This window comes from Lycorma delicatula, chromosome 13 (assembly GCF_047948215.1).
Source record: "Lycorma delicatula isolate Av1 chromosome 13, ASM4794821v1, whole genome shotgun sequence".
In the NCBI taxonomy this organism is placed as follows: Eukaryota; Metazoa; Arthropoda; class Insecta; order Hemiptera; family Fulgoridae; genus Lycorma; species Lycorma delicatula.
This window is the reverse complement of record NC_134467.1, coordinates 25,946,988-25,966,289: the sequence shown is the minus strand read 5'-3', so window position 1 is coordinate 25,966,289 and position 19,302 is coordinate 25,946,988. Positions and strand designations below refer to the sequence as shown.

Genomic DNA, 19,302 nt, shown 5'->3' with positions numbered 1-19,302 from the left:
GATTTGCGTATTTTCCATTAATATAACAAGATATCATATATACTGAAGTATACAATTGCATTTGTTGGCATCACTGATCGATTAATAGTCTGTGCAGTTTGTCGTATAGCATTTTACGGAGTGATTTAATAGATATTAAAATATTAGTATTATATATATATTTGTTGGTGTTCACTTTCGTTTATGTAACTATGTAAATAATTTTATCCCATGCTAATATAAGTTACTAGAATATAAATGAGATTTTGTATTGATGAATTGGTAGTGTGGGCTTCAACTTAGGATTAAAATTCATTTGAGTTTGTCAAATTGTTTACTTAGCAACATAATAAAAAATCATATATCTTGGGTTTATTATTAGTCGTTTTTAATTATTAATTTTCTCTATATTTATTGGAGATTATAATACTTATTTTCTTAACCGTTACCTTTCGATACTAATAAAAAAGAACAATTGATAGTTTGTAACAGACTGTTGAAGCTTTCAGTTATGTTACAATTAATGAAAAACAGATCTGTTTCATGATAAATGTCAATCGTTTTTATTAGTGTCGGGTAGAAGTCTCTAAAATAAACGGAGATAGGTTACAAAGAACTATTGTGACGCTGAACAAAGCAAGTAAACTATCACAACTAAGTACATATACCTACTTAATAATTTCCCAAATCATCGATTCTTAAAAATTGTCAGAAATTAACATCTCGCAAAAATAAGAATTATAAATAATTTATGAAACAAAAAAAGCATATGATTATTGTATGAAAATATTAATATTTTAACCTTATTAAAGTTCTCAGAAGTTGATAATTCACATTGAATTTTCATACGCATGAGTGTTTTCATTCCTTTAAGCAGATTGTAGTCCTTTTGTAAATCTATCTCTTACCTGTTTTACAGATTAAATGTTTCCTTCTTTCACCATCTTTCTCGCATAATATCTAGTTTTGTTTTTCTGTGGAACATCACTTTATTTTAAGTTTAATGGCATTCTGATTATCTATTAAGAGAGTTGGCTTTGGATTAAATAATAAATCTCTTTTTAGCAAATTAAAATGGGCCTTTGTTGTGTGAATCTGTGCCCCAGATGCAATATTCAAGGCAAAGCTTAAGTGTGGTATTTTGCCTGAAGCTAAATAATTTAAGCTTCCAATCATCATTTGTTCACCGTTGGAGTTTAGAAGAGAGTTTCCAGATTCCCAGCCAAGTTCAATTGGAAAGATTAAGGTTTACAGTTGCTAAACCCATATTTTTGTAGAATTATCTTTACATATACTGACTGGTCCATCTATATAGATTTGCCTGTTACAGTAATGTATTTTTTTTTTTTTTTGTCTTCAGTCATTTGGCTGGTTTGATGCAGCTCTCCAAGATTCCCTATCTAGTGCTAGTCGTTTCATTTCAATATATCCTCTACATCCTACATCCCTAACAATTTGTTTTATATATTCCAAACGTGGCCTGCCTACACAACTACACAATTTTTTCCTTCTACCTGTCCTTCCAATATTAAAGCGACTATTCCAGGATGCCTTAGTATGTGGCCTATAAGTCTGTCTCTTCTTTTAACTATATTTTTCCAAATGCTTCTTTCTTCATCTATTTGCCGCAATACCTCTTCATTTGTCACTTTATCCACCCATCTGATTTTTAACATTCTCCTATAGCACCACATTTCAAAAGCTTCTAATCTTTTCTTCTCAGATACTCCGATCGTCCAAGTTTCACTTCCATATAAAGCGACACTCCAATCATATACTTTCAAAAATCTTTTCCTGACATTTAAATTAATTTTTGATGTAAACAAATTATATTTCTTACTGAAGGCTCGTTTCGCTTGTGCTATTTGGCATTTTATATCGCTCCTGCTTCATCCATCTTTAGTAATTCTACTTCCCAAATAACAAAATTCTTCTACCTCCATAATCTTATACATATACATTACTGTGTAATGTATATCTCAAGATAATTTTCCACTTGATTTAAATTAAAATCAAGAATTTAACTTTGTTATTAGGCTAATGATCATTGAAGAAGGGCCTGTAATAACTGTCATCAGCATGAAAAAACACTACACGGTTTCTTTACTGAGGTATGTGCAAAGATCTACCTTGCTTCTTCTAGACTGTACTACTATATAAGAAGTGTGTTAGGTGTTTATACAGACATTTAGAAACTTAACTTGTTTAAGGCCAATAACTCTTACCAGCTCAATTTCATTTATATGTAACAAATTTTTCTTTTTTTTTCTTGCTTGGAATGCTTAAACATTGTTTATTAACTATTATTGTATATCTATTGTTTTATGTATATTCAACATGAATTTTTTTTAAACAAAATCCTAAATTAACAACAGATTTTGTAAATAGAAATGTGTGTCTTACCTTTTTTGATATTAGTATCATTTTGTTAAAAAAACAGTTTTATTTATATTACAGAAATATTTGTTTTTTGAGTGGAAGAAATGATATCTGTGATACTGTATGGTTTACAATTTCAGTGTAATACATCAGGTGGATTCTATTTTTTCAATCTAGAGCATTTTTATAATTCTCAGTTGGTATCTTTCTCTTTTCAAATTCAATCTTTTGTTTTGCATAATGTCTCTCATCGACTAATAAATTGAAAATGGCATGGCATGATAGATGAAAGTGCATAATACACTGTTTGGGGAGGTTGGCATTTGTACCTTTGCTGTTATTTCATCATTAACTAATAGTGGAAAGGCATTGGGAAAATAACTGGATTTTCACTGGTAGGTTCTAATGAAATATTTATCTCTGTTATTAAGTGCAGTTACATTAGATTCATTAATTCCTTCATTGTTATTGTATAGTGCATTGTTGAAAACATTGGAGGCTCCAACGGTGCACACTTCAAGATATTCTCAGTTTGACCAGGAATAGAAGATATCTAAATATTGCTGCCGCTACTTATTTCAGTGAAATTACTGACAGACAGATTCATAGTTCTATCATAACTTTCCTCTGAATCACTCGCTATAAACCTCTAATTTTTTGTCTTTTGATTTACAACTGGTTTGTCAAATTTTGATCTGTGTTCAGGGTTTTCATCAGAATCTGTGCCAAAATCAGCATTATCACTAGAAACCATTTAAAATTAAATCAAAATATGAAAATGTTATGCTTAGAAATACTAGAATTAGGTTTGAAATAAAAACTTTGTTAATTTACCAGTAAGCAATTAAAAATTTCCAATTTGTAGAGAATTTACTTATGAGGAAATGAATGTAAATAACATCTGTTAAAGTGAAATAGAAGTTTAGGAAGTTCAGCTTTAATAAAAAACAAAATGCAGAAACTGGATCTGGAACTAAATGAAAACAAATAGAAAACTTATCATCAATAACAGAAAAAAATGAATGAAAATGTATTTAAAAATTAAAAATCACTTACATTACTATGAGTCAAAGAATCAGTGAGCCAAGGGCCATGTCAAATGGCCTTGCAGAAAGATTTAATGAGCCTCATATGGTGCACATGGCAATAGTGTGTTAACATTTATTCGCCTGTTCATGTGTTCTTATCTTTTTCATTGAGAAAGCTTGCATCAGAATTAAATATAACCTCATTCAAGTTTATCCACTATAAAACATATACAAAGAACTTCCTTAATCATTAAGGAATTGTAAGAGGTGTAAACGACAGTATTTTATATACATTTTTTTTTTTTAATTATGGATATTTATATTAATTTTTGTTTTTTTTTTGTTGTTAATGAGTGGGTTTTTAAATAATACTTTTAGTAATGAAGGTCTACCTACTAATAAAATTATTAAATTGAGACTGAACAGGATAATGTAGCAGAAATGATAAGTTTTTTTTTACTATATCACAAGACTGAAACTAATAATAAACATGGGCGTGTAAATAAGTTTTAAAAAATTTTTTTTTTGTAGTCAGCTTTGGAGAATGAAGTAATATTTTACATTCATTTCTTATTCTTCTGCATATTTTATTTCCTGGTTTTCTAACAGTTCTTTATTATTTTGCTTTATTTTTGCCTTCTCCCTTCTGACCAAATGTTTCTTTTTTCTACTTTCTTTGAAATCTTTACTGGTTTTTGGAACATTGTCCTGTATTGTACTATCCCCTACAAATATTTTAATTTTATTTACAACCACTGAAATGTGTTTATTTCCATTCTTTTTTCTGTAAATGTGGTTGAAAATGTTTTTTTTGAGACTGAAAAAAAATTTGGCTCTTCTTTTTCTGATGGAATTGACGTTTTCTTGGTTTCATTGTATTTGTAAATGTCTTTTATTACGTCCTTATTTGCATCCATTTTCTTGTATCCTTTGATTCTAGAATCTTTCAAGTTTTTACTTACTATTTTTGTATTGTATTTATTTTAACCGATTTCAAAGTTAAGATGCATTTGATGAAAACAGGTCCACTGGCTTGGTTACTGTATTTTAGTACCTGATTGTGGCATCTACTGAAATTTTTTTTTGATGAAAATATCCTTTGTTAATTGGTAGGCTAATTTTATTTTTCTCATTCTTGTTTGATTGGCTTTTTTATCTAAATCATTAATTTAGATTATTTCTTCTATATATCTAAATTTGTTATCTTTATTGATTTTTTCGCATTTTGTGTTTAGAGGCTTGGAGGAATCTTGGTTGGTCATGAATTCTGCCTTTTTAAAAGAAATTTTTAGACTTATTTTCCTCGCAAATTATTTTAGATTGTTTACTTGTTCTGCTGCCTTTTTGAGGTTTTCCAAGAAAATTGTAATATTTTCAGCAAAGGCTCGGCAGTTAATTCCGATTCCTTTCAATTTCAGACCCAGTTTTATGTAGTTGCGTTCCAACTTTTTTCACCTTTTCCTGTTCTTTTATTACTTTCTAAAGGAAAAAGGATTGATGCTAAACCACTCCCTTGTCTTTCTTCTGTTTTAATTTCTAATTCTTCTGACACTGCTCATTTTAATTTTATTTCTGATTTTGTGTTTAGAATAGTCTGTTTAGTAATGTTAATTCTGTTGGGATCCACGCCAAATTTTTCAGGGATGTTAAGGTAGTTCTATAGATTGAGTTGTATGCCTTTTTGAACAAAGACAATTACTTAGTTTTTATGCCTTGTCATTTTTTCCCTTATTATTGTTTTAAGGTTCAAGATTTGTTCTGCACATGATCGTACTTTTCTGAATCTTTTGTATTTTCCCAGATGTTAATTCTACGATTAATTCAATTCTATTTTGAAGTGCTTTTCAAAGAATTTTATTTGTCAAAGGTAAGAGGGGAAATCTCTATGTCGGTATTTACTTCTGTTTCATCATATTTGTGTAGCGGATGTATTAGTGCATTTTCTGGTCTTGTAGAATTTTTTCAGTTTTCCATATTTCTTCTAGCAAGTTCTTAGTTTTTCCTTCGTTGTTTTCATGATTCTTTTCGTAATTCTGTTGCAGTCAAGCTATCACCTTCTACATTGTTTAATTTCTGGCTGATTTATCCATTTTCATATAATTTTTTTTTTTATTTTTAAGTTCATGTTGCTAGATTTTGAAATTTGAAATCTTACCTTGGTGTTTGGTAGTTTAATATATTTCAAAGTACTTGCTGGAATTTTGCAATTGTTTTTGCTGTTATGACCTAATTTTCTATTTTTACCCTAAAGAAAAAGCTGGGTGATTGGTAATTGGTAAGTTTTTAAAGTTTGGTAATTGTGGTAAATTTTAAAGTCTACTTATTTACTTAATTGAAGACAGCCACAAAATCCATCAATACAAAATCATATTAAAAAGAACATACATACATAACAAAATTATCATTCATAAGTTAGAGGTAATAGGTAATGCAAGTTAGAGGTAAGTTAGGAAATGCAAGTCAAAAAGCTGCAATAAATTATGGGAGTCAACGTAATTACTAAAAGTTTTATTAGCAAATATTAAATCTGTCCTCGTCAGAGATGATTCAATTCTTGGTATTTTTAACAAATTAAAAATACGAATAAAGCTATGATCGGTAAAGAAAATAGAATCACAGATTTTATAGGCGGCATATCTAAGAAAGATTCTATGTGGTCTTTCTAGTAGTTTTAATTGCAAGTCAGCAAAAGGTCGCCAAACAACAGAACTATAATTTAATACTGTATAAGTGTATGACTAAAATTCTGCAGAGTTAGTATTTCTGTAATTTGTAGAGAAAATCTCGATGAAATTTACCATTTTTAGTGAAGATACAGTATAACAAGTTTATTCACTGGAGGATAATTTGCTGTCAAAACATACAGCCAAGTTTTTAATAGACGATATCTTTTGTATTGCAGTATTATTTTATATTATTCAATTTCACATTTATATCATTATCTGCAAACCTTCAACATTGAATATGAAATTAATTTTTGTAAGTTAGAAGAAATACTATTTGTCGCATCATTTTTTCACAAAGTTCAAGTCAGTTGGAAGTAATTGAATGTAAACTAGTTTTGTAATAGGCTTAAAAATTTCATATTATCTGTGAAAAAAAAAAAGTGATAGCGTATGAATAAACTATAAATACTACAGAAATTGGAAAATCTAATAAATGCATGCTTTGCCTTACTCCACATCTAACATAAATAGGCTTAGAGATAAAATTATCAATTTTAATGTAGGGAATTCTGTACGAAGTGAATGTATCAAAGACAACAATTTATATTATTAAATTGACACGCAGCAAGTTTTTAAATAGGTAATTTGATATTAACTACATCAAACGCACAATGATAATCAGTATAAATTGGATCAAGATAATTACAATCATTTAGTGCATCAACAGTATCTTCAGTATGTACATACAAGTTTGTTCAAGTAGATTTACCTTCTAAAAAACCATGATGTTCTAGAACGATATAAATTTCTTTATGTAAGTGTGTTTTTCTTATAAATTAACTTACCTAAGATCTTTGCAAAAAAATTGTATTTGCCAAGGGCAGTAATTATTGATATCTGAATGTCACCATTTTTAAATAATGGACAGATGTAACAAATTTTTGTAACGCTTGGATGTAGAATACTATTTAAAGAATGATTGAAGAGCTTAATTAAGAACTGTATAAAAAAGGCAGAGCATTTCTTCCCTAAAAGAGGATGAATATATTCTGTGCTTGTCAAAGAGTTAGCATTAAGTCAAATGGCCTCTTTACATCATTTTGAGTTAAAATAATGTTTAACTGCGGCTATCATTACAACTAAATGTAATTTCAGTTAAGGAAAAATCATTGGTAATATAGACACTCCCAAATTTTTTAGCGAAGTTCTACAATATCAGTGCCCATACTCATTTCATAAAGAATACAAGATGGAGATCTACTGTTGTCATTTTTATTAACAAATTTAAAAAAATCTTTGGAAGCATCAGATTAAAGATCCTCAACTTTTAACAGTGTAATTTAATAACAACTCTTTATGACTGAGTATTGCATACAGTTTGTTCTTAAATAATTCTTAATAATAAGTAGATCTATATTGTTTTTGAAGCTTACAGAACTTTTTGTTATTAGTAATTGTGATAATAATTTCACTACAAAATTACTTTTTTTTTTGCAAGTAGTTTTGGTTGACTTTCAACAATATTATTATAGTGGTTGCCATGAAAGATGGCACTTGTGTTTAAACTGTTGTATTTCAGTTAAAAAAAAAAATCGCACAAAAAATGAAGGTATCATTGGAAACTGCAGTTTTTTTTTGCCAACTGGATTTGGCCGATTTTAGTTAGTCATTCGTTTGAAAATTAGGGTGTGAGAAGCGGAAAACTCACAATTTTTTGCATTTTTTTTTTTTGAGAATGTCAACTTTGATTGATGTAAAATTAAAACCGATGTACCGATGCTTTTGGAGGTAGGTTAAACGATTGTTTCTCAATAATTATAATTAAGATTTAGCCCAAAACTAGTATTATTTAAGCATGCAGAGTGCTTTTTATGAGACAGCCTGCCTTTAGTTTCAGTGAATATTTTATGGAAAAAAACACATCGTTGTAATCATTGAAACAATTTGAATAAGATGACGATATTTTGATTATAATGTATTTAATATTAAACTTTTAATTGAGGTCGGAAAGGTATGAAAAGTTTGTTCAAAAAGTACAGCCGCAACCAATGCTTGGCGTGTGCCCTGTTTGTTGCTATAATAATCAGCTACATGTAGGCATGGTTTAATATTGCTTTTCACACAGTTTTATCAGATTACTTTATACATGGTTAATATACATGGATAATATTAAGTAATAAAGTAATAAAAAGATAATATAAAGTAATAAAGCTTTTTTGTGAAGCTACTGTTGGATTTCAGCTTTCCTCCAGCTGTTGGTGGTAACTTTATTTACTGCAAAAGGGTGATAAGTTGTGTTATCTATTATTATTATTATTATTATTATTACATTCCCTTCTTGTAAGTAATTCAAAAACTCATTTGTAAACCAAATATTGAAACTTCCTATTCATTTTTGAATGATAATCAGAAGAATTTACTGCTAATACTTTCTTTAATGAACCCTGTTTTAGCCGAACCTACACGACATACTATTAAACGACTGCCTTTCTGATGAGGATTTTAATTTTAGTATCTTATTTTTCTTTGAATCTTGCTATATATATTTATGGGAATGATTTTCATTAACCCACGTCTCATCTGTGTAAAATATACGTTGATCATCACATGATCTTTTAATTTGTAAAATGTGTTTAAAAATTAAATTCTTTTTAATGCAATATCAATTTATTCCATCAAGAAACGTTGACCATCTTCAGTTTTTTTATAACAAAAACCAGTTTTTTTTTACAATATTATAAACGGTCATAGATGATAGATTTATATCCAGTTTTTACCGTATTTCATCTTTGAACTTCTTAATGGTAGGGATTTCATTCTGAACGGTACGGGTAGTTACTGATATATGATTGTGTGCGCAATACATGATAGTTGAAATCGTTCACTAACAGATTTGCATTCTGTGTCCTATTTTTCTCTGGCATTTCAAACTGAACGCTACTGTCATTACTATCGCACCCCTTAGCTGTCCTACATATCCTTTGTAGTGACCTCCAACTAATGCCGCACGTTTTAGCAGTGAGTTCATGAACTTCATAAAAGTAAATCGTGCTATGGAATTCAAAGTCAGATAGCTTTTGAAGAAATTTATATTCACTGTAGATTACATTCTGGAACCACCCTTAATTGTACAGCCATGTTGATTGGGAAACGGTGTTTCCATCTCATTCATATTAAACTTAAGATATTTACAGAAAAATTACAAAAAAAAAAACTTTAACTTATAACCTGATAAAAAAATGCTAATTAATGTACTTTTATGTGCATTAATGTACATTTAAAAAAAAGCTAATTAATGTGGCACCGTTAAATAATTTTGCTAACAAAGCAGTATGAACTGAACATATGGAAATAAAATATAAGGGCTTAATGAACTCATCAGACTGAACGCTGGCATTGCAATTAATTTATACTAATATATAATGACATATTAATATATAATTAATGATATATTAATGTACTGTAATCAGTGTTGAGACAACTGCTCACTGAGACTGCTTCTTCAGTCCTTCATATATTGCCACAATTTTAAATCGATTATAAAACATTTGGTCACGTAAAACGTCACCATAAAACGTGAATGTTTATTAATTCAACTACAAATAAAAATTCTACAAAATTAATACATGATATTAATGGAAATTTATTTTTACTACACCTAATGTTAACCAAAATGTGATGTTTTTTTATTGAACAACTTGAAGGCTTAAATAGTAATAGTTGTGGGCTAAATCTTAATTCAAATTATTGAGAAACAATCGTTTAATCTATTTCCAAAAGTATAAAATTTTTATCTCTTGGTTTGGATTGTAGAGCAATTCAAAGTGATGGCCTCAAAAAAAAATTGAAAAAAATCAGCTTTTCATGCCCCTAATTTTCAAACAAATGACAGTAACTAAAACCGGTTGAATCTAATTAGCGCAAAAATAATTGCAGTTATTTTTGTTTTTTTACTGAGGTGCAATAGTTTAAACACTTCTTTCATAGTGACCCATGTAATACATAGTTACAATTACTCAGAAAAACTTTCTATATCATGATCAATATCAAATTCCAGTGATATTTTTCTTATGTTACAAAATTGCATTTTTGTGTTCTACACACAAGCTTCAAGCTTATGTGGCGAATAAAAAGTAAATAAATATTATTTAGAATCAAACTCTCATTCATTAAATGTTGAATCTTAGAAAATTTATGTTTTTATAATCTGGTATGTATTTATCAGACATCAGATTGGAATTCAAAATTTTAGTAGGTAACATTATCTCTAAAGGTATATTATATTTATCGCTATGAAAAATTTCACCATAAACAATATTAACACTAATGTGTGTAAGATTAGAAAAGACTGAATCAGGAGAATTACCGCAACAACTTAACAAATTTGATAGTAAAAGATTACAATTTGTAGAAAAATCTGTATATAAGGAAAGTAGCAGCATTTTCAACATTTAAATTAGAATGATAAAATTTGATATAAGAAACATTTTCTCAGTTTTCCCATATAAAACCTGGCCGATTAAAGTTACCTAATAATAATAATTTGACTGTGACTGCACTGTTAATGTTGTAAGTGAATTAGAGATACAAATTATTTTTATTTTATAAATTGTACAATAAATCATAAACATATTTACTTTGTTCTTTGTTTTTTATTACAGAAAATAAATTTAGTACAACCGAAAGAGGAACCGCTTGACATTATGACTGGTGATGTCAAAAAAGATTCCTTAGCAATTGAAGAGACCAACTTAGTTAAATCAGAAAATTTAAAAGTTGAAAATGAAGTGATAAGAGTGTTAGATTTAGCATACAGTGGAACACCGATTATCCAGATGGACCTTGCAAGGCCAAATCTGGATAATTGAAATGATAATTTAAAAAATGTTATATAACTGCACATATCATTCTAATGTTTAGTGGGTAAGGCACTAAGTAAAAAAAAAATATGTAAAAAATAAATAAATGTATTTTAATAAAATTAAAAAGAAATTCGGAACATATGTACTATGTAAGAAAAAAGAGGTTCAGTAATACGGTTAAAAAAATACACTGTAGATATTTGATTTTATAATTAGTTTTATAAAGACTAAAATACATATATGTTTTTGCTAAATGAATTGAAAGAAAATAAATTAAAAAATCCGGTAAAATTATGATCTATAAAAACAATTCCTATTGAAGCGAAGATCTATTTGAATAGTCTTTAAATTTTTCAAATAATGCATTAGTTTTTTTAAGTTGTGTGGTGGATTTAAGCAGTGCTGTTAGTTGGACATCTGGAAAATTGCTGTCCCACTTATATCTTTTAGTCATAGACTGCAATGGTCATATTAGCCCTAAATTTTCATTATTATTACCATTATTGTTATTGTTTTCATCATCATTATTACTATTATTTTAATTAATCATCAGTATGGTGACCACTGTGTCAAATTACCTCAAATAATAAAAACAAAAATCACCAAACACAATAACAGAAACCTAAAAACTAACGCCAAAAGTTGACTTTAGTAGCTTCCTGCATTATCAGTCTGTACAAAATTCCAAAAATACATCAAACAAAAACAAAAAATAAATAAATAAAAACTATAATTTAGAAAACATAAACCCTAATGACAAAACTTGAACAACATAACTTGAGGCCAACTGGAATGATAATCATTCCAGTTGTTGTTCAAGTTTTGCCATTATTAGGGCTTATATTTTCTCAATTTTTTTTTTGTTTGATGTAATTTTGGAATTTTGCTCTGACTAATGATGCAGGATCTGTTCAAAGTCGAATTGAATTTTAGAATTAGTTTTTTAGGTTTCTGTTGCTGTGTTTGTGGTTATTTTTTTTTGTTATATATATATAGCTCACCAGGCTGGTCTAGTGGTTAATTTGTTGCAAATCAGTTGTTTAACAGTTATTTTTGAAGTTGAAGGTTCTCAGGTTCAAATCCTAGTAAAATAAAAGTTACTTCCTTTTATATAAATTTAAAAATGGTGTACTTTGAGTGAACCCCAACTACACATTTCAGGAATGGTTGGTCTGAGTCTGTACAATAGTACCTTTTGTTTGCATGTCACACACATCATCATAATCATCTAATTGGGCAATGGTGAACTAAGTTGACATGATGATGATGATTGAAGGATGTAAATATGCATCTCCTATGTATATTTTTCTCACCATAAAAAAAAAATGTCTTCAGAAGACATTTCATATACATTTCTTCTAAACTAATGAATCTTATTCCTGATAAATTGATGTATAGCAGAATGAACAAAAAACCTGTTAATGAAATAGATGAGTGGATAATGACAAATAGTGTATATGAATTACTATTTTAAACGTGTTGTCATCCTGTGTAAATTATACATAATTAGTTAATTTTTTAATCCAATTTTAATAATATTTTGGTTTTTTGTATAAAATCTGGTAACAGATCTAATCAAAACTAAGGAAGGCAAACATATTAAGGGGAAATCTATAATTACAATTATAGTCGTAATATTAATACTAAGATTATTTAGCATTTTTATGTATTATTTGTTACAAAATAACATAACAGATAAAACAATATTCATTTCACTCCAATTTATACAATATACAAAGCATAATAGTGTACTACAATATAAACATTATTTACATCATCTTCATATTCTCGTATCTTTTTGATATTACTAAATCTAGAATATTGAATTTGAGTGCACTAGTACGAATGTTCGTTTGTTGTAGTATTATGTTCAATTACTTTTATTGTTTTGTCATTTTCTAAGATAGTAAGTTTAAATTTTAATTGATCTCGGTCTTTAACGATTCATTTTTTTGTTTATAAGAACTTTCACTTATTTTGTAGAAACCTTTAGTTACTACTGTTTATTTAAAAATAGTTTTAATATTTATATTCCCTTTTTAGAAATATTATATAAATTGTCACATGCATGCGCACAGGTTATCCTTTGCAGGTATTATGTTTACTAATTATATATTGTAATACTTCTTTTTTATTTTATATTTTGTACAAGGGAAATAATGTTACTTCATTCATTCTTATACGGTAAAAATAAACACTTACCCTAAAAACTGCTAATAAATAATTTTTTATGAAAATATTTTATGTATATTTATAAATTTAGGCAATTGGATCACGATCACACAACATACATTCACATTTGCCAGTTCACAGAGCTGTTACTATATTTCAATTTAAAACTATTTATAAATAATTATTTTTTTTAAATGAATTTTTAAGTTTTAATTTTTAAGGAATATTGCAATTCCTTTTGTACGCATTTGTAATACAAACATCTTCTTGTTTTGTATTTGTTTTTTCTGTATCTGGAATATGACTGGAAATGTCATTACACAGAGAATGAAAGGATCATCTTCTACAGAGGGCTTGTACCTTGTTTGGGAATGACTTTATTATGAATTTCAACAATTTGCTCTCTGATTTGAAGGGGATTGTACTAGCCACCACTTTTCTTATGTAAAACACGAGCATTAAATATAATGATATTTAAAAGTTGACGAAACTGCTTTTATATCATTTTTTGTCATTTTCTTTCGAGTGGGTATGCGCTCAGCATTTGATATCCACGCCTTCAATTCCATCCATAAAAATATAATCATTGACAGTGTTTGGAACCGTTGCCAGTGTAAATAACAGTAACCTTTCTCTAACAGGTTTACTTAGTTTCTAAAAGAGTCACAACAATATTAGTGGTATAGCCATGATAAGGGTTTTTACAATTACTGTGTCTGCACCGACATAAACTATCAAGTTATATATATATATATATTACAAGTTTCTTATTCTGAAAGAACATATTTCTTAATGCTAAAGTGTGCCCTTTTTATTTTAAAACAGAATGAAGTAACATCATACATCAGCTGTTCTAAGCCCAATGTTTTGTCTTTTTTTTTAGCAACAGATATTCGAGGTCATTTACCTAGCTGAACAGGAAGGCTGTAAATCCTGTTCCTCATCGTGCTCATTGTCAGTAATATCCCCAAGAAAATGATGAGAGTAACTGTCTGAATTCCTATCAACTAAATCATTTAAAAGTTCAATTATATCTCTGTCATTTACACGTAATGAACAGGTTGTGGAACTAATAATTATCATTTACAATGTCTAATTTTTATATCGGTAATATTTTAAAACGCTAGTAAATAATAAAAATAATAACATGAATATCATTTACTCGCGTAAAAAATTACTAAAGTTAGGTAATAGTAAACAACTCTGTTATTTACGTACATTCACATCCACAGATACAAACAGTTGGAAATATATGACTGAAAATTACACAAATATTTTCATCAACACTTTTATTATTTATAGGTATCAACATTGTTTTATTATTAGATTTTAAATTTTGCTTTTTATAACTATTATCAATTAATGACATGTTATATCCATTTTTTATTGTAATAACTTTAATCTATTTTTTTTTATTATTATTATGTGTGTAATGTATTGCACTATTTATCATGTTTGTAAATTTATTATTAATTTTGTGTGCCCAAGGATGATTTCAATTTGTGTTAATAGTTATTTTATTAGTTGTTGGTTTCCTATATACATGTTATAATTTTATTACTTTTACTAATTTCTATGTTAACATCTAAAAAAAAATATTTCTCTGTATTTGTCAGTTTCGAATGTAAATTTTAAATTGTTATGATAAGAATAAAGTTTTTTAAAATTATTAATTGTTTATTATTTATAATAGGTTCATAGAGTACCAAAATATAAATACCATCCACATATCAAACCCGTGATCAAATTTTATAAATGTGGGTAATACCATATACTATTCTACTCTCAAATTCTGTAAATAAATTTTGGCCATAACGGCCAACGATGAAAATCCCATGGGTAAAGTATTATCGTGTATGTAAAAATTTGTTGTTAAACCCAAAATAATTTTGTTTACATATATTTCTAATGATGTTTATAATATTATCTATAAATTTCAGGGTCTTTATTAATTTTCAGTATATTTCTTATTATACATATAGTTTGATCTATACGGATACTAGGGTACATGATAGTTATGTCTTGTACTTTCATTTACTATTAAAACTATTTAATTTGTATAATATACATTTTTTATAATATACTTATTAGGTAAATTGATTTTTCATCCGAATATTTTATCTATTATCTTAGTAATAAAATAACAAGGAGCGGATTTGAAATTAATTAATTAATTTCATGAAATGTATATTCTTTAAATTTCTTTGATATATACGTGGCAGTACAAAAAATAAATAAATACTATTTACAATCAAACTCTCATTCAGTAAATGCTGAATGTTACAAAATTAATATTTTTATATCTAGAGAGTAAGAATTTAAGAGTTATGAGATTAGAATTCAAAATTGTAGGTAACGTTATCCTTAAGATAAATGATGTTTATTATGATAAATAATTTCACCATAAACAATGTTAACACCAATGTCTATAAGATTAGAAAAAACAAAATCATGAGAATTACCGCAAGAGTTTTAACAAATTATTTGATTGTTAATTTTTAGAAAAATCTGAAAGGTGAATAGCAGTATTTTTTGATAACATTTAGCAAAACCTGGCATATTAAAGTCGCCTAATAATATTAGTAATAGTTTAACTGTGACTGCACTATTTAAGTGTGTTAAGCGAATTAAGAGATACAATTACTTTTATTTTATAAATTATACAAAAAAATCACATTTACTTTGTAGCATTCATATTTGCTTTTTATTACAGCAAGCAGATTTACTGCAACTGGAAGAGGAACTGCTTGATATTAGTATTGGTGATATAGAAAAAGATCTCTTAGCAATTGAAGATACCGACTTAGTTAAATCAGAAAATTTAAAAGTTGATAATGAAATGGTAAGAGTGTTAGATTTTGCGTGCAGTGGTACACCAATTATCCAGATGCATCTTTGCAAGGCCAAATCTGGATAATTGAAAAGGACAATTTAAAAAAGTTTTATCATAGATACACTGCACATATCATTCTGTTTAATGGGTAAGATACTAAGTAAATAAAAAATACATAAAAAAAATTAAATGTATTTTAGTAAAATTAAAAAGAAATTTGGAACATATGTACCATGTAAGAAAAAAGAGGTTCAGTAATACGGTTAAAGAAAATAGTGTGTAGACATTTGCTTTTATAATTAGTTTTACAAAGGCCAAAACACATATATTTTTGCTAAGTGACTTGGAAAAAATTAAATTAAAATTTCTGTGAAATTAACATAAATAAAAAAAATTTGTATTGCAGCGAAGATTTATTTGAATAGTGTTTAAATTTTTCAAATAATGTATTAGTTTTTTTTAAGTTGTCTAGTCTGGATTCAAGCAGTGCAGTTAGTTGGACATCTGGAAAATTGGTGCCCCACTGATATCTTTTAGTCATCAACTGCTATGGTCATTAGCCCCAAATTTTCATTATTATTATTTTCATCAACATTTTTTTGTTATATGGGCATCGACTTCAACGGTCATCAGCTCTTGTCACACTTTAAAATAAGGTTTAAATCACCATCAGGTTCATCAAACGTCAGGGTCTAAAGGGCCCTTACATTTTATTTAAAAACACCAAAAAAACAACACAAAACATTAAAGGCACTCACATATATTAAAGACACTAAGAACACTTACAGGGTGTAAAGAAACCCGATATTAAAATGCAAAAGTAAATAAAACACAAAATAAAAATGAAAAAATATGTCTTCACCATACCAATCTAAATCCTTTTTTCTTTATAAGCACTCCTGGGCTAACTGGAACTGCCATTAAGCATTACATGAGTTGCTGCAGGATGCCGTGGGGGTTGATTGCCCCCCCCATAAATTGTCTCGTAGAACTTAATCCATCAGAGTTCCCCTGTATCATGGAGCAATTTTACCACCTGTTCAGGACGGCCAAAGAACCCCTTGGTGGGGAGGCTGCTCTTTCCGGTCCTGACCTACCTGGCTCCAGGCATACCTTTTGCCCTTTATGCCAGGCATACCTTTTGCCCTGTACTCTCTGTCCACCCTCAAGGGTCCCCCGTGCCATCTTTGGATATGTCCTGACTCCCGACTCCTCCACTCATGCATGCAGGCGAGCCTGAGTGTCCTAGGCAAGAGGACCCTATACATGTCACACTTCAGGACACCCTTTTTTTATCTATAGAATTAAACTACTTCACTTAGAGATTCCTCAACACAGCTTATTGACTTATTAGTCCACTGGCGTGCAGATACGCAACTATTTTTTCTTCTCTTCATTTGATCTTCCAAATCAGCAGCAAAATTATTTCTTAAACTGAACCCTTTACTGAGGTCCTCATATATGGTATACTCTTCAATTAGATGCTTGACTATAAGTGCTTTATTACAAACACTGCACGTTGGTCTTTCTTCACCGGTTAACAAATATAAATTTCTTATTCGTGTTTGACCAATTGTAAGTCTGGTCACCACCTCTTGTTCTCGGCGAGTTTTACTTCACGTCACTCTTCCATTTATATGAAAACTTTTTAACTGCATTTAGTTTTGTATTTAATCTTCTCCATTTATTATTCTACCTGTTTCTTATAGTATTAGACAATTTTTAACATCGGCCACTCGTACAGGAAATATATCCAAGTTATCACAGACTGTTGCTGTTCTGGCACTGCGCTTTCATTTCCTGCAATGCCAACATTTCCTGATGTCCATACAAATACACATCGCTGTCCTCATCGATTTAAAATATATAAAATGGACAGGATGTTTGCAATAGGGACATCCTTAATGTTGTTGTTCCTGTTTAGCCTCCAGTAATTACCATTCAGATAATACTTCAGAGGATGATATGTACGACTGTAAATGAAGAGTAGTTTTGTACAGTCTCAGTTCGACCATTCTTGAGGTCTGTGGTTAATTGAAATCCAACCACCAAAGAACACTGGTATCCACAATCTAATATACAAGTCTGTGTAAAAATAACAGTTGACAACAGTAAATTAGATTAATAACATACATGACAGATAATGTATGCAAATATATATATATATATATATATGTATATATATATATCTATGTTTACATATTAGCACTTTTGCAGTGCATCCATTTCATCAGATGTATTATAAACCTTTTAAAAATAAATAAAATTTAATAAAGGAAAGATGTTAGTCCTTAGTCTGATTGTTAAAAATCTGAGTTTCATAATCTTTAACGATCTGGCTAAGGAGGAACACAGCCTTCTTTTTTCAACATGTCTTTTTTAAGAGGTTTTTAATACATTGATTTAAGAAGTGCCCGTGACAAAAGTGCTAATTTTAAGAATTAAAAAAAAAACAAGCAGTAAGTGGTAGTTTTATTTTATTTATTATAAATATATATTATTATTCTCTAATACAGTGATTCCCAAAATGTGGCCCCTGGGGAGCTTGTATCCTGCAGGAATCTGAGGAACAGCAAAGTTTTCAAACATGTCGAGGTACGTGTGCCTTGTAACAGCGAGCTCCATGATAAAACATGATGATACCATTATTGTTCCATCATAATCAGACATTGACTTTTGGTTTGACCCTTTGATTTGCGATTGTAATTATTAATTATTTTTAATTTTACAGGTTACTGTCAAGGGAAGTACCAAGCGTTGCAAGAGATCCATAAATAATTTTATGCGTGATGGAATTATAAAAAAAAAATTCAGTGAATGTAAGTGTGCATATGGTGATGTAACAACAGAAGTCGAAAATATAAGTAGTAAAAACAAGTTACCTATTCAGAAAGGAAAGAAATCGGTTTGTGAATGTTGCGATGAAAGATTCAGATGTAAATTTTATCTAAAGAAACACATTAACTTCACGGTAAAAAGAGAAAATAAAGAACTTTTCTCAAAAGTCTCTCATTCATGATAACGATTTAAAAACCCACCTTATTACTCATAATGAAGAAAAAAATTATATTTGTAAATTTTGTCAGAAAAGTTTTAATCAAAGTTCTATTTTAAAATTACATTCAAATATTCATATAAAAATACAGATATTCTTGTAACATTTGTCAAAAGTTATTTAATCTCATAGACACATCTTAATACTCATACAAAAAAAGAAAAATTATGTTTAACTTTTGTGAAAAGTAATTTAATCGTATAAACAATTTAAAGAGACATAATAATATTCATGCAAAAAAGAAAAATTATGTCTGCAACTTCTGTCAAAAGGTTTTTTATCAACCTTCTTATTTAAAGATACACCTTAACATTTAATTTTACTTACA

General features: G+C 28.6%; 1 protein-coding gene across 4 annotated transcripts in view; it reads left to right on the top strand.

Annotated features, from left to right (window-relative positions):
• Positions 1–19,018, top strand: part of LOC142334119 (uncharacterized) — an 88,683-nt gene extending 69,665 nt beyond the window's left edge. For 2 of the 4 annotated variants that reach the window (XM_075381847.1, XM_075381848.1), the window contains 2 exons: positions 15,800–15,928; positions 18,651–19,018. In XM_075381847.1, the coding sequence (XP_075237962.1) occupies positions 15,800–15,928; positions 18,651–18,938 (417 nt within the window). In that variant the 3' untranslated portion in view covers positions 18,939–19,018. The remainder of the gene's footprint in view (positions 1–15,799; positions 15,929–18,650) is intronic. The other 2 variants (XM_075381845.1, XM_075381844.1) reach the window with 2 other exon arrangements.
• Positions 19,019–19,302: the final 284 nt, after the last annotated feature.